A 14,104-nucleotide genomic window follows, 5' to 3' on the forward strand; every position below is an offset into this window, starting at 1 on the left:
GATATTGCGTACCTATACGTGTGCGTTTGTCGTTGATATTTAAAAACGTTTCTAGAACAACAGAATTCTACTATATAGTTAAACAAAAAACGAATAAGCACCCTATATGTATACAATATACATAAATATGTGTAGTAACAACTTTATATAGAAGTCGAATTATGTAATATTATGCTTTTCTTAAAAAAATGATGTACCTAATATATAGCGTCTAAGACGTGCCTTATCATCATCATCATCATCATTATCATCATAGTCCACCAAGCTGACCCAATGCGGATTGGCATACTTCACACACGTGGAGAATTTAGAAAATACTCACATACAGGATACAGGTTTCCTCTCGATGTTTTTCCTTCACCGTTTGAGACACGTGATATTTAATGTCTTAAAATGCACCATAACAGAAAAGTTGGAGGTGGAGGAGGAGCTCACTAACGTCCCTAATAAGCCAATATTATTAAGTAATTAAAACAATGTACATCTAGAAAATATCCCACATTAAGTAAACTTGCCTATACAACAAGTAGGTATAAACTACAATCGATACAAATTCCGCCAATAATAATTGGTTGTAGTCTGTAGAGCTTTAAAAATTACCCACCTATCTAAATACTCATTAAAAGCTCAAAAAACCTAAACTATTCTCTTGTGAACATATTTATTCAACGCATGGAGACAAAACATAACGATAACACTTTAATAAGGAAATAAAATACAATGACTTTTTACTTTAACTACACCAATTATCAAATTAAACATAATAATAACAAGAGAACAACATATTGTCATGCCCATTAACAACTTAGAAGATTTTTCATTATCTATTTCATAGCGTCTATAAATACCTAATAAGTATGCGAAAAAGTTAAAAATATCCTTATAAATCATATTTAATATAGACTTACTCGTATTTATTCAAATAATTAGCAATCCAAAGCAAGCATGTACATACCATTTTTGTAACGCTTGCTCCAAAATCGAGCACAGTGCTTCTAAAACGTTTCTGTGAGATGAACGTATGATATCAGTTAACTACTTAGATTACAAACTCCTTATGGAATTAAAAAAATGTCGCTTTTTGCATAGTTGTGTTTAAATTTTTGGACGTACACTGCAACGGTGTATTACTGTGAAATAAATGTGTGTGTAGTCGTTAGTATGTGTGCGATATTGAGAACTATTGAGTTTGATACACGTGCCATCTGCAGCGGAATCAATGAGCTATAACAAGACAGAGAGACGCGCACTGGCATCTCAATCTGACTGATTTGTTGCAAGAGGTTGGTATACATTCCTACGTAATAGAAACAACAATGTTCTTTCCGATGTATTTTGTATTGATTTAAGTGTTTCTTTTATACTTTACAAGTTAGTCCTTGACTACAATCTCACCTGATGGTAAGTGATGATGCAGTCTAAGATGGAAGCGGGCTATCTTGTTAGGAGGAGGATGAAAATCCACACTCCTTTCGGTTTCTACACGACATCGTACCAGAACGCTAAATCGCTTGGCGGTACGTCTTTGTCGGTAGGGTGGTAACTAGCCACGGCCGAAGCCTCCCACCAGCCAAAAAAGTGTAGACTCATACATGACATAAATACATTAGATTATTCCATAATGGCTGTTTGAAATATTTTGTAAATATTCCTATATCATTGTAATCAATAATATAAACATTATTAAGATTTTAAACTATTTCATCATTTCACTGATCTGTTGACTACTAAGATATCAATTGTTCATAATTATATATATTTTTTGTAATCATACTAGCCGTCACCTCACGGTTTCACCCGCGTAGTTTCTGTTACCGCGAGAATAAGAAGACAAAAATATCTTCTTCTTCTTCTTAAAGTGCCTCTCCGACTAGCGAAGGTTGGCAGTCAGATTCTTGAACTCGTCTCTATCTTTCGCGAGGCGAAATAATTGTGCGGCGCTCGCGATCCCGGTCCACTCTCTGATGTTTCTCAGCCAAGATTTCTTTCTGCGACCAACGCCTCTTCTACCAGCAACCTTTCCCATCAAGATGAGCTGTAGAAGCTCGTATCTCTCGTGTCGTAGCACGTGCCCTAGATACGCGACTTTTCTCGTCTTGACGGTCTGCAAAAGTTCACGCTTCTGATTGACGCGTCGCAGAACTTCGGCATTCGTCACTTTGTGAGTCCAACTGATAGCCAGCATGCGTCTAAAAGCCCACATTTCGAACGCTTCTATACGTTTCCTGATGTCCTCTTTTACTGTCCAGGCTTCACATCCGTATAGAAGTATGGGCCAGATGTAACAACGCAGGAGTCGAATGCGCAGAGGAATCTTAAGACTGCGATTGCAGAGAAAAATATAGGAAACTTAAAAACAACGTGACTTCCTAGTGGTAAAAGAATTTTCAAAATCGTTTGAGTAGATCTAGAGATTACCCCCTTCAACACCACAAATTCTACCTCTATTAACTATTGTATTATAGTGCCAACGACTTTTTATTATTTAATATCATTGATTAGTATTATCACTTTTAGTTTTAAGGAACGGGAGTTGCATTTGTATCTAGGAAACTACACTTTGTAGACACATTTTGACGTCATAATAACTTTAAGTATCAGTTACATTTCTCATACGTATCATGCTTTATCAATTACTCATTTTCCTATCTCATCAAAACAGATTTTCATTAGCTACGTACCTATCCGTGTAGTTTTTTTTACTTTTGTATTTATCTCTTTCAGATAATTTCAAATGACATCAATAGATGAATTTGTGAATTCATCAGCATGGCTTGTAAAGGTATTAGATGAAATATTTTTATATGTTTAGTTAGAAGGTTGTGGGAATAAATATAATATTATAATATGCTAACAAGTAACATGACGTGCTTGTTACTAACAGTGGAGTCTTTGTCTTTTAAAACTTACTAACATTCGAGATAACATCTTCTTTTTTTTTATTCTTTACAAGTTAGCCCTTGACTACAATCTCAAATGATGGTAAGTGATGATGCAATCTAAGATGGAAGCGGGCTAACTTGTTAGGAGGAGGATGAAAAATCACACCCCTTTCGGTTTCTACACGGCATCGTACCGGAACGCTAAATCGCTTGGCGGTACGTCTTTGCCGGTAGGGTGGTAACTAGCTACGGCTGAAGCCTCCCACCAGCCAGACCTGGACAAATTAAGAAAATCTCAATCTGCCAAGCCGGGGATCGAACCCAGGACCTCCATTTTGTAAATCCACCGCGCATACCACTGCGCCACGGAGGCCGTCAAAATTTATTATTATTTGTACTTTTGAGCGCAAAATAGTGAATTCCTAATCTTAATGCTGTATCTATCGAATACGTTACAAAGATTTTCATTTGACAACGGAATTAAATGATGTTTCAGCACATCCATTAGTTTTATGAGATACCTATTCATTATTATTATTATTATTATTATTATAGCTTTATTTCCACTTAACAGTTTTACAATACATAATATGTTAACAATAAATTTTAAAGTATTTCTGTTATTTTGTTATGTGGCCCCCTATGGGTAAAAGCCTTTTCCATCTTTTTCAATTTTTCTCTATCTTTGGCCATATGCATCCAGTTTTTTCCTGTTTTATTATGTCATCGACCCGTCTCTCTTTCTGTCTTCCTACATTTCTTTTGTCAATTAGGCCCTGCCATTTAGTTGTTTGGTAAGTCCATCTCTTATCTTTATATCTTGACAAGTGTCCAGCCCAGGTCCATTATTGTTTTAAACTGAAAAGAAGCGATACCTACTCATATTATTGATCAAATATTTTGTGTAGTCTTTTTTTAGTGGTTTGACTTCTATCGAAAAGAGTCGGTAAGAAACTAAGTAGTTACTGTGTTCTTTCCGACGACGATGTCTATTGTCTTCATCTTTTAAACGGCGGTGATAGTTACTTAGATTACTTATATTCTTCGAATCTTATCTAATTATTTAGCAGTACTTCTAATATAAGTTTACGACTCATAGTCATTTTGTTTACTAATTCCTTTACCTTTCTCCTAGTTGGTATCTATTTTGACAGATCATTAAACTATGTCGGTTACTCACCTATTTTCCTTATTTCTGATTTTACTATTAAAAAACTGGCGCACGAACGCAAAAATTTTCCGTATGTAATTAAGTTTTATGCAGACAACTATTTCCTCATATCATTGATTGATTTATTGACAAATTTCAATTTCAATAAACCTGCTCCAAGCTTAACGTAACGTAACTGCAAAAACCCCGTGAAAATACGTTCAATAGTGAGTGATGTTTGAACAATTATCCAGATAAAATATAAAAAAAATAGACTGTTTTGATAATAAAACGAATTCTTGAACCTGCTCAACGTAAACTAACTGCAAAATCTATCTAAATACGTGAAAATAGGTCCAATAGTGAGTGATCTTTGAACAATTATCCAGACAAAATATAAAAAAATAGACTGTTTTGTGGATCTAATAGTTTTTACTTTTACAAAAAAAAAATCTTTCCTCTCCACGATTTTACTATAAATGTAGGTATTGAAACTTCGATCCTACTTGACATTACAAAATTATACAACTAGTAGTCGCCGCACGGTTTTACCCGCATGGTTCCCATTCCTGTAGGAATACGGGGATAAAATATAGCTGGTCAATCTCATTAGAACATCAAAAGATCCTCATAACAGTGTGGCGTGACCATTATCCATACTATCACATTCTATAGTTTTATATGACAACCACATGTCGGATTGATAGTTTCCGTATTAGAACGAGTGTCTGCGATGGCTAGACTTGCCTCATTTTATGAAATGAAATTAGAAAATTATTTATTAAATTTCATTTTATTAAGGCTGAAAGTTTGTCAGTCTTTGCTTCTTGTTCTACCATAGGTACGGTAGCCAATTACAGAGTGTGTTCTTTCGTGGCTTTGGAAGGTAGATTTCAAGGTCTATGTATAAAGCGTACTTTTGGAGTTTATTGAAGTTTACTTCTTAAGAATCGATTTTTCATATACAGTGTGTTTTAAAAATACCGTCCGATCCAAAATGTGCGTGTAAGCATTATAATATTATAAACAGAAAAAATATTTAAAAAAATATTATTCAATAATTAAGCAAAATTAATTAAAATTTAATTTTTCATGTTAATTTCGTGCAGGGAAAAAAATGTATTTCTTTAAAAATAAGGACTGCATAAAAATAATGTATACACGATACCTAAGTACACCCTTAAGGGCCGGACGGTATTTCCTATAACATACTGTATAGCTCCCGGTGTGAAAAAATATGGGCAGTAAAATTCGATGAACGAATGACAGCGTTACGTTTTTTGTGCGCAACCTATTCTGCGCACCCTTCTCTTTTCAGGCGTAAGTATTAAGACGTACATAGTGTATGCTGCGGGGCAACATACACCTATTTAGACAGTCGATCTGTGTGCCTAGTGGGAGTTTTAAATATTTTCATACTGTATGTTCGTATCACGTTGACGTAAACGCAAATTTATATGGAATTGAAACAGTTGTGCAGTAGTGCCACTAGATGGCGCTGTTTCAATTCCTTAGATATTCGCGTTTACGTTACGTGACAGTAACAGTATCAAACTGCCACTAGGCCCTCTGAAAGAATAATCTCCATTCGTGCGTCGGAGTTGACACATACTTTTTATTTAACACATTGCTCAAACATTGGCATAACGTCCCCAACAGGCGGTAAAATAAAAATGTATTTTTTGTGTCAAGTCGAGCAGTCATGCACGCAGCGACCAACATAAAGGGTGTATATATAATGAACGTGCAATTGCAAAAATAACTTTACAATTGCACGTTGTAGACGTCTACATCTCCTGAGGATGCTCCGGTTTCGGGGTGAAACGTACGTAGAGAGTATTTTGTCGGACCTGGGTGACGTTGTCGCCTGGGTTCGTCGACTTTTCGCGGATGATAGCAAAATAAATAAATCATTATATAATCATGATGAACTTCCGCAAAGTAACGCCTGCTTCTATCCAACACAGGTTGTAGCCGTTACGGCTGCAGAAACGTGAAAATAATTGATCGTTAATAGCTAGCTTAAGTTTATATTCAAATGAAGAATGTCAGGCTACCACAGGCTCTGAGTCTATATAGCCGCCTGCATAGCGTATCTGTTTGGCTTTGGTAACATGTTTAGAGTCACTCATAAACATTGGCTTTACTACATAAATACACTCGTAATAAAACGTGTTATTCGCTCAGTTTGCAAACATCGCGGCCACGTTGTTAGTAAATGTGCGGGTGTAATGATTTTAATGATTTGTTTTTATTTTTAATTTTAATGAGGGCCTCTTTTCTGATTGTGTAAGTGCCGTAGGCTTCTTAACACGTTCGCGGCGGCACTGATTTTTCTGTACTTTTCTCTGGTGGTAACGTTTTGACCTCATATTAAAACTTTGTAGTGTGGTGCGAGGTCCATCGACCTCCTAACTCTTGAAGACCAAGGTCAATTGACCTCGTACACCTAACGAACATAACGAACGTACACCGAACGTGTTAATGGACCTCGGCGGCGTCACTAGGGGTTTGGGCGAACTTTGCGGAAATGCGGATGGCAGACGTCACACACCTAGATAATTAAGAAAATTCTCAGGTATGCGGGATGTTTACCTTTACCGTCTGAGACACGTGATATTTAACTGAAATCCCGCCGAATCGAAAAACACCACGGGCAATCACGTCACTATATCCTATATCTATTTTTTATGATTCTGGTGGTGAAATAATTATATTGTATTCATTTTATAATCTGATAAATATTAAGTAAGTTGAAACGTGGTTGCTAATACAAACAATGTGGTTGCTAAAATGTCTATAATAAAATCTGTAAATCTAATCCAATTACGAAACAATTTCAGAAGCTAGGTAACTATGTAATAAAAGCTAATCTAAATATATAAAACTCAAAGGTAACTGACTGACAGTGATCTATCAACGGACAGCCCAAACCACTGGGCAGATCAGGCTAAAATTTGGCATACAGATAGGTGTAGGCGTCTGCTAAGAAAGTATTTTGATCAATTCTACTCCCAAGGGGATAAAATAGGAGATGAAAGTTTCTATGAAACTTTGTCAATTTTGCGGCGATTTGGCTGAAATTTGGAATGAAAATAGATTTTACTCTGAATTAACACATAGGCTACTTTCATCCCGGAAAAATTCATGGATCCCGCGGGATTTATGAAAAACTGAACTCCACGCGGACGAAGTTGTGGGCGTAGAATAAATGTATTATTTATTTATTTATTTACTTAATCAATACCCGGGAAGACATTACACTTGCCCAATTGGTCTTCCCAGGCTATACATACATTATAATAATAGATAATTACAAACTATAACAAAAATAACATAAGAGAGAGAAAAAAAAGAAAGAAAACATTAATAATTTAATACAAAAACATTAATCAATAGCAATAATTAACAATTTAACAAAACATAAAAACATCAATACTTACTCCATTAATAATAATTTAATGGTTTTTATAAGCATTATGCCAAAATCACAAAGGTTTCTTAATTCTTTGATCTACTGAGAGCACACTGCACCGCACCCTTTCCGAATCCGTAAAAATACGCCCGTAAGGAGTTTAATACAAAAACATTAATAAATAGCAATAATTAACAATTTAACAAAACATAAAAACATCAATACTTACTCCATTAATAATAATTTAATGGTTTTTATAAGCATTATGTCAAAATCACAAAGGTTTCTTAATTCTTTGATCTACTGAGAGCACACTGCACCGCACCCTTTCCGAATCCGTAAAAATACGCCCGTAAGGAGTTTTCTTAAATTCCACTGCCTGCTTTGCTTAATGCCATTTTCATTTGAAAAGTTCGGCATATCCGAAAATCCTTTTCGGATCAACACAAAGGCATGAAATTGTACGTATTCCTTTTCAAATGTAAAAGAACTCTCCTAAATGGGGATTGAGGGTAAATTTCTTTTTAAACTTACCTACTGCAGGAATTTTAGTGTTGTAATTCAGCCATTGACGGTCAATTATTCTCACGTTTAAAAGTCGAGCCATCATGCACGCAGCTACCAATACACTACCAACTACCAATACGTCGTGGGTGCTGCAGGAACGTGAGAATAATTGATCGTCAATGGCGTGCAGATACAGTGAAATCACCACAGTAAGATTTTTTACAGTATTTATTTACAGTAATCGTAAATCTATTTTTAGACTTAGATAGTGCGAGAATTAAACTACGCAGGAAATAGGCAATTATCACTTTTTAAACACGCAGTTACGAAAATAGAAGAAAAACCGGCCAAGTGCGTGTCGGGCCACACGCAGTGTAGGGTTCTGTAGATTAAGTTAGCAGTTTAATCCCTTAGTAATGCACAAAAATATCGATATCGAGGTCGCACACCATAGACGATTCATCCTCACTTTGCATGTAGGGAAGGAACCGCAATTTTTTTTTTTGCTAAATTTGTTTTTACCATTTTATAGACATAATTAATATACCCTACCCATACCAAATTTCAGCTTTCTAGTTGTAAAGGACTCTGAGTTATGTTACTGACAACCTTATCTTTTTAGTTAACAACGAAGTTTTTTCACGTATTTATAAATAACCGTTTAGCCGGTAGAGGGTAGGGACACTTGACTCTAACAAAAAATAGGTCTTTCTTTACAACCCAAAACAATATTTTACAAATGGATTCATAAATCGATAAATATTTTAAAGACGTATCTAACGATACCCCACACTATGAAATAAACGAGTACGTAAAAATAAATAGACGTAAGGCGAGGGCCGCCTAAATAGAAACCGAGTTTATAATGGGTTTAGCCCCACGTGTTACACTCTGCTTTTCACTACGATTGCGAGAAAATAAAAAAGTTTAGTACAATAATCAATGATTTATTTTTAATTGAAAATTAAATGTACAAAGTCTACAATTTTGGATATTAAGGGATGCTTTTACCCGGTAACATAATTTCCGACTACTGTGAAGATGAATAATGAGTATGTGAGGTAAACGTGGGAGATAATAGTTTAAAAAACTCCTTTCGTAAGTGAATCCATTCCTTGTTGTTTCCTCCACAATTTTTCGTAGGTATTTGTAGGTATCGTAGGTACGAATTTAAGTAAATGCATCTCGACTTTGATGGTAACAGATTGAAAATTTCATCCATCTCCAAATTAGGATCACCATTTTCACTAGATGAAGACAACAATAACAATTATTGTTGAAAAATATGTAAGTTACGGTCACAAAATTAACAATGAATTTCTAAAAAAAAATCAAGTGTGTATTATTATTCACGCCAATTGTTTTTTAAATTCTCGCTTTTTAATTTTATTTTTTCACATGTGAAAAAGGCAAAGATATCACACCGTAAAGGATGTCCCATGTCTTCAAATCTCGCTCTATTCACAACTCAATAAAAATTAAATAAAAAATAAACGCATTCCACAGACAAGAACGCTGCATTTCATTCCAATTTAAAGTTTTTTATTTATTTTTCAAAACAGTTGGGGCCTTACCTATAATGATTCTATTTTCTACTATAGGTACTTGGCTAGTACTCATAACGGACAAGAATTAAAAAAACAAAATTACTTTAGCTCCTAGAGGCTAAAATGCTTGTTTAGCCCCGCTGTGGAGTGGTAATATGACAGTATTTTTGAGCAAGAGTAGTGAAAAATATATTTTTCAAGATTTTATTGTTGACTTTGTTCATAGTTTTAATGTACATGCTAATTAACAAACAAAATTTCAGCTTTCTAGTAGTAAGAGTCTCTGCGCTAAGCTGAGGACGGACAGACAGTCGGTTCCTTGTGGACTACGGAACCCTAAAAATAATTAAACTGACCAGAAATAAACTTAGCTAATAAGAGCTAAGATTACTTATGTTTGTTCATTTTGATACGAATTTAAGTTTCAGTAGGCATTTATACTTGGGCGCAGTAATTCAGTATTCATTTGTAGTAGTTAAATCACCAAAGTAAAAATAAGGAAAATATATGTTCTTACCATTTTGTAAACCACTTTGAAAGTGGTACCATTTCCAAGAAATAGTCACTTAGTTATATATATGACCTCAAGAATTACCTAATTAACGTTTCAATATCCCATACGAATGGTCTAATGAAGAGTTTTTGATGCTCTTATCAATTTTAATAGCCTCTTCGGTGTGTTCTATTTTGAGAAAATTGCCAGCTATCGTGTTCGAAGTGAAGGCTGGTATTGTTGTGAATTATTTATCTCCCCCCGTACCAGTTAACGTACGTTATACAAGTTCTATTTTTAACCGACTTGAAAAAAGGACGGGGTTCTCAATTTAACGCGTAGATATGATTTTTAAAAGCTCTCATACCTCATAACTTTGTAATTTATTATTATTTTTTTTTGTTTGAAAGGTTCCCATTTAATTTTCACTAAAATATTTCAAAGATGCATTTTATAATAACATTGTAACGATGTCCTTTCTATAGATCGGTTTGAAAGTGGTGCCAAAAAATAACTATAGGAGACTATTTGGCGTAGGAGCGCCTTCAAACCGATCAATAAAGACGTAGTTACCATAGAGTTATTTTTCGGTTTCTAGAGTACTTATTGCATCCGGTGAAGTCTGAAGTCGGTTAATTTTTTTGTTAAAAATGTTTCTTTATTTAAATTAGTTGGTCGCTAACTATTGTTTCGACCCTTGCCTTATAAGAAGGCTCAAAGTCACTCAGCGGGCGATGGAGCGTGCTATGCTTGGGGTTTCTCTGCGTGATCGAATCAGAAATGAGGAGATCCGCAGACGAACTAAAGTCACTGATATAGCTCAGCGAGTCGCGAAGCTGAAGTGACAGTGGGCAGGCCACATAGTTCGAAGAGCCGATGGACGTTGGGGTCCCAAGGTGCTGGAATGGCCACCCCGCACCGGAAAGCGCAGTGTTGGTCGACCCCCCACTGGGTGGACCGAAGACATCAAGCGGGTTGCAAGGAGCCGCTGGATGCTGGCGGCTCGAGACCGTTCTGTTTGGAAGTCCCTACAAAAGGCCTATGTCCGGCAGTGGACGTCCATCATGACATGATGATGATGATTCTTTTATATTTTCTAAGGCTTTGCATATAAATAAAACATTCAAAGCGGGTTGAAGTTAAAAAAAATAGTGATAAAATTAGAAATTATTGTGATTGGTGAAATTCATTGCTTGTTCACATCTTTCATGACATCTTTTTTATCACGAATGGCCGCCCTAGGCCCGGGCCTACTGGGCCTTAAGGTAAATCCACAGACACACACACACAAACGCGCTTGTTCGTCATTAAAGCGGTTGTTCGTCATTAAAAAGGTCATTGATGAGTCAATAGTATTACCTTACTAGTCGCATATGAGTCACAGTATTCATAACCTATGACACAACCCATGAGATGAATCGGCGTCATCATTTTCTATATTGTTTATATTAATAACTTCACCATTTACTCGTACCTGTATCTGACTGTCGTTACTGTAAAAGCTTTTAATTTTTGTATCTCAACTTACATACACTTTAGTGTACCTGTTTATAATTATTAATTATGTCCGTAGAAACTTTGTGCAAAAAAGTTGGTGTTATTTTTTTATCAGTAAGTGTTACTCGTATTTTTTAGGCTTTCATAACTTAGATTTTATATTAGTTTTACTTGGTATAAGCTAACTTAACTTAATAACTATATAAATCATGCCCACGTGGAATGGTTGCAAGAATATTGACTGCTTTTCCGCGATGGACAGCCAGGCTGATCCTTTGCGCTTATAATGTGCCAGTCCTTCTGTCCAGTCGACATATTTAATTTGATTTATCTTATTTTCATTCAATGAAGAGCTCGGTGAAGGTAATCATACATACAGATATCTTAGTCCAATTAGCCAGCGACAGAAAGAGTTACGATCTGAATTCTATGTTTTGTATCATTGTACAGTATGATCTGAACTTTATGTTCTGTACAGTTTTGTGAACTAACCATGTCAATATTTGTAACTGTATACCATTCCGCAGATTGCAGGCGATCAAAACGCAATACTTAGTACTATACAGTTAGGTATAAACATTACACAGAACGCAGAACTCTGTACGCCTGACCTCTGTGCGGTCTCTGTTTCCAATGTTGTGCTCGTGGTCAGTGCTCCGTGTTGAACATTGTCGTGATCGTTTCCAGGTGTCGGGGGCTACGCGCGGACGCGAGCGGTATGCGGCCCCTGCGGCAGACGCCCATGGAGGTCGGATAGCGGCGCGCGCGCAGCCCCCGCGCCCGCCCTCCCCGCCGCGCCCCGCAGACAACATGGACCTGGCGTCAGTGCCCCGGCACCGACCACTCGCCTTCGATAAGGTAAACTACTTTTTTTTTAATGACCAGCCGACACCCCGCAGTTTCACCTTCGTAGTTCCCTTTCCCCTGAGATTAGGGGGATAAAATATAGCCTATGACACTCGAAAATAATCTGGCTTTCTAGTGGTAAAGGAATTTTCAAAATCAAGTAAATAGATCCAGAGATTACTCCCTACAATACAACAAACATTACCTATTATTATATAATATTAGTATTATAAAGAGGAAAAAAGAATTTTTAAAATCGGTCCATAAATGACAGAATTATCGCTGGACATACATAAAAAAAACATACATACAGCCGAACGTAGAACCTCCTCCTTTTTGGAAGTCGATTAAAAATACAATGAAAAACGATGTAGTGAATTAATTGAATTAATGTGTACCATTCAATTCAATTTCGTTAATACCATTAATTGAATGGTACACCGAGTTACATAATAACCCTGCTGTTCCACCAAGACAGTTAGATATTATTACAAATCGACGAAGTAACGAGCGTGTTAATAATGCAGATTTCACTATTTCTTGCCTATCGATTTATCGATAATTTGAATATGTTATGATGTAAGAACTAGAGCAAGCATAACTACTTGCGTCACAGTTCCTCGAAGCATATAATATAGGTAACGTAAGTGGTCAATCTTTATAAACATTTTTTATAAGTCAGTGGCGGATTTGCCAGCAGGCTGAGTAGGCTGAAGCCTATGGCGGCAAATTGTAGGGGGTGGGAAATTTGGCCCAAATTTACAACATATAGTTACGTAGCGAATACATAACATTACATAGAGAAAATGTATATCTTGAAAAAAAATAACGAAAATTTATAAACGAAATTAACGAGAAAGTGATGTAATTAAGACAGCACTAATTTACAAGTTGCAATTTTATTGACAAAATAAAATGAAATTAATATGATTGCAAACTAAGTTACTTATTAAATACACTTTTTTAGAGGTCCAGCGGGAGCGGCAAAAATTAAACAGCCTACTGGCGGCAAACTTGCAAATCCGCCACTGTTATTAGTCAATTCAAAAGTTACATTAAACCTCGGGAAATTATACGGCATAAATCATGGAAAATCTAAGTTTTTTTTTATTCTTTGACAAGCTAACCCTTGACTGTGATCACATCTGATAAACTAGGAAGAGGCACAAGACTACGCGACATCGTACCGGAACGCTAAATCGCTTGGCGTTACGTCTTTACGGTGGTAGCCACGGTCTAATTCATAATACATTTTTAAGTTTTTTATACCACACAAAAAAGGCAAAAACCTCATTTTCCGCGTGGCCACAGATAAGACCACGCACTGAAAATCTCATAGCGTTCCACGCACTAATCTGAAATTCGTGACCGATATAATAATCTGCTAATACCACTATGCCCATTATCTTACTCACTGCATGATAACACTGTGCACACCATTTATATGCGTGTACTGTATAATAGTAATAAAGATCAAGGGTATGCGTCAAGTATGGCGTGGTTGGCCTTCTATTCCTAATCCGTTGATGGTACCACGGCATCGAGACAATGACGTTATCAACTTATACCTTGTGGCGTGCAATAGGTTTCTTGGTAGGGTAGGCATTCAAATTATAATACAATTATGTGCTTACTTCATTTGTTGTTATGGTCACCTGGTTAGGCAGTGCATTTTTGCATATATGAAGTGTACACTGCCTATTCATCATCATCATCATTATCATATCAGCCGATGGACGTCCACTGCAGGACATAGGCCTACTGTAG

General features: G+C 36.1%; 1 protein-coding gene across 2 annotated transcripts in view; it reads left to right on the forward strand.

Moving 5' to 3' along the window:
• The window catches only part of LOC112047116 (uncharacterized), a 46,971-nt gene that overhangs the window by 10,577 nt on the left and 22,290 nt on the right, over positions 1-14,104 (forward strand). The window contains exons 2-3 of one of the 2 annotated variants that reach the window (XM_024084053.2): positions 2,725-2,782; positions 12,179-12,349. In XM_024084053.2, the coding sequence (XP_023939821.2) occupies positions 2,735-2,782; positions 12,179-12,349 (219 nt within the window). In that variant the 5' untranslated portion in view covers positions 2,725-2,734. The remainder of the gene's footprint in view (positions 1-2,724; positions 2,783-12,178; positions 12,350-14,104) is intronic. The other variant, XM_024084064.2, reaches the window with a different exon arrangement.

This window comes from Bicyclus anynana, chromosome 5 (assembly GCF_947172395.1).
Source record: "Bicyclus anynana chromosome 5, ilBicAnyn1.1, whole genome shotgun sequence".
Lineage (NCBI taxonomy): Eukaryota > Metazoa > Arthropoda > Insecta > Lepidoptera > Nymphalidae > Bicyclus > Bicyclus anynana.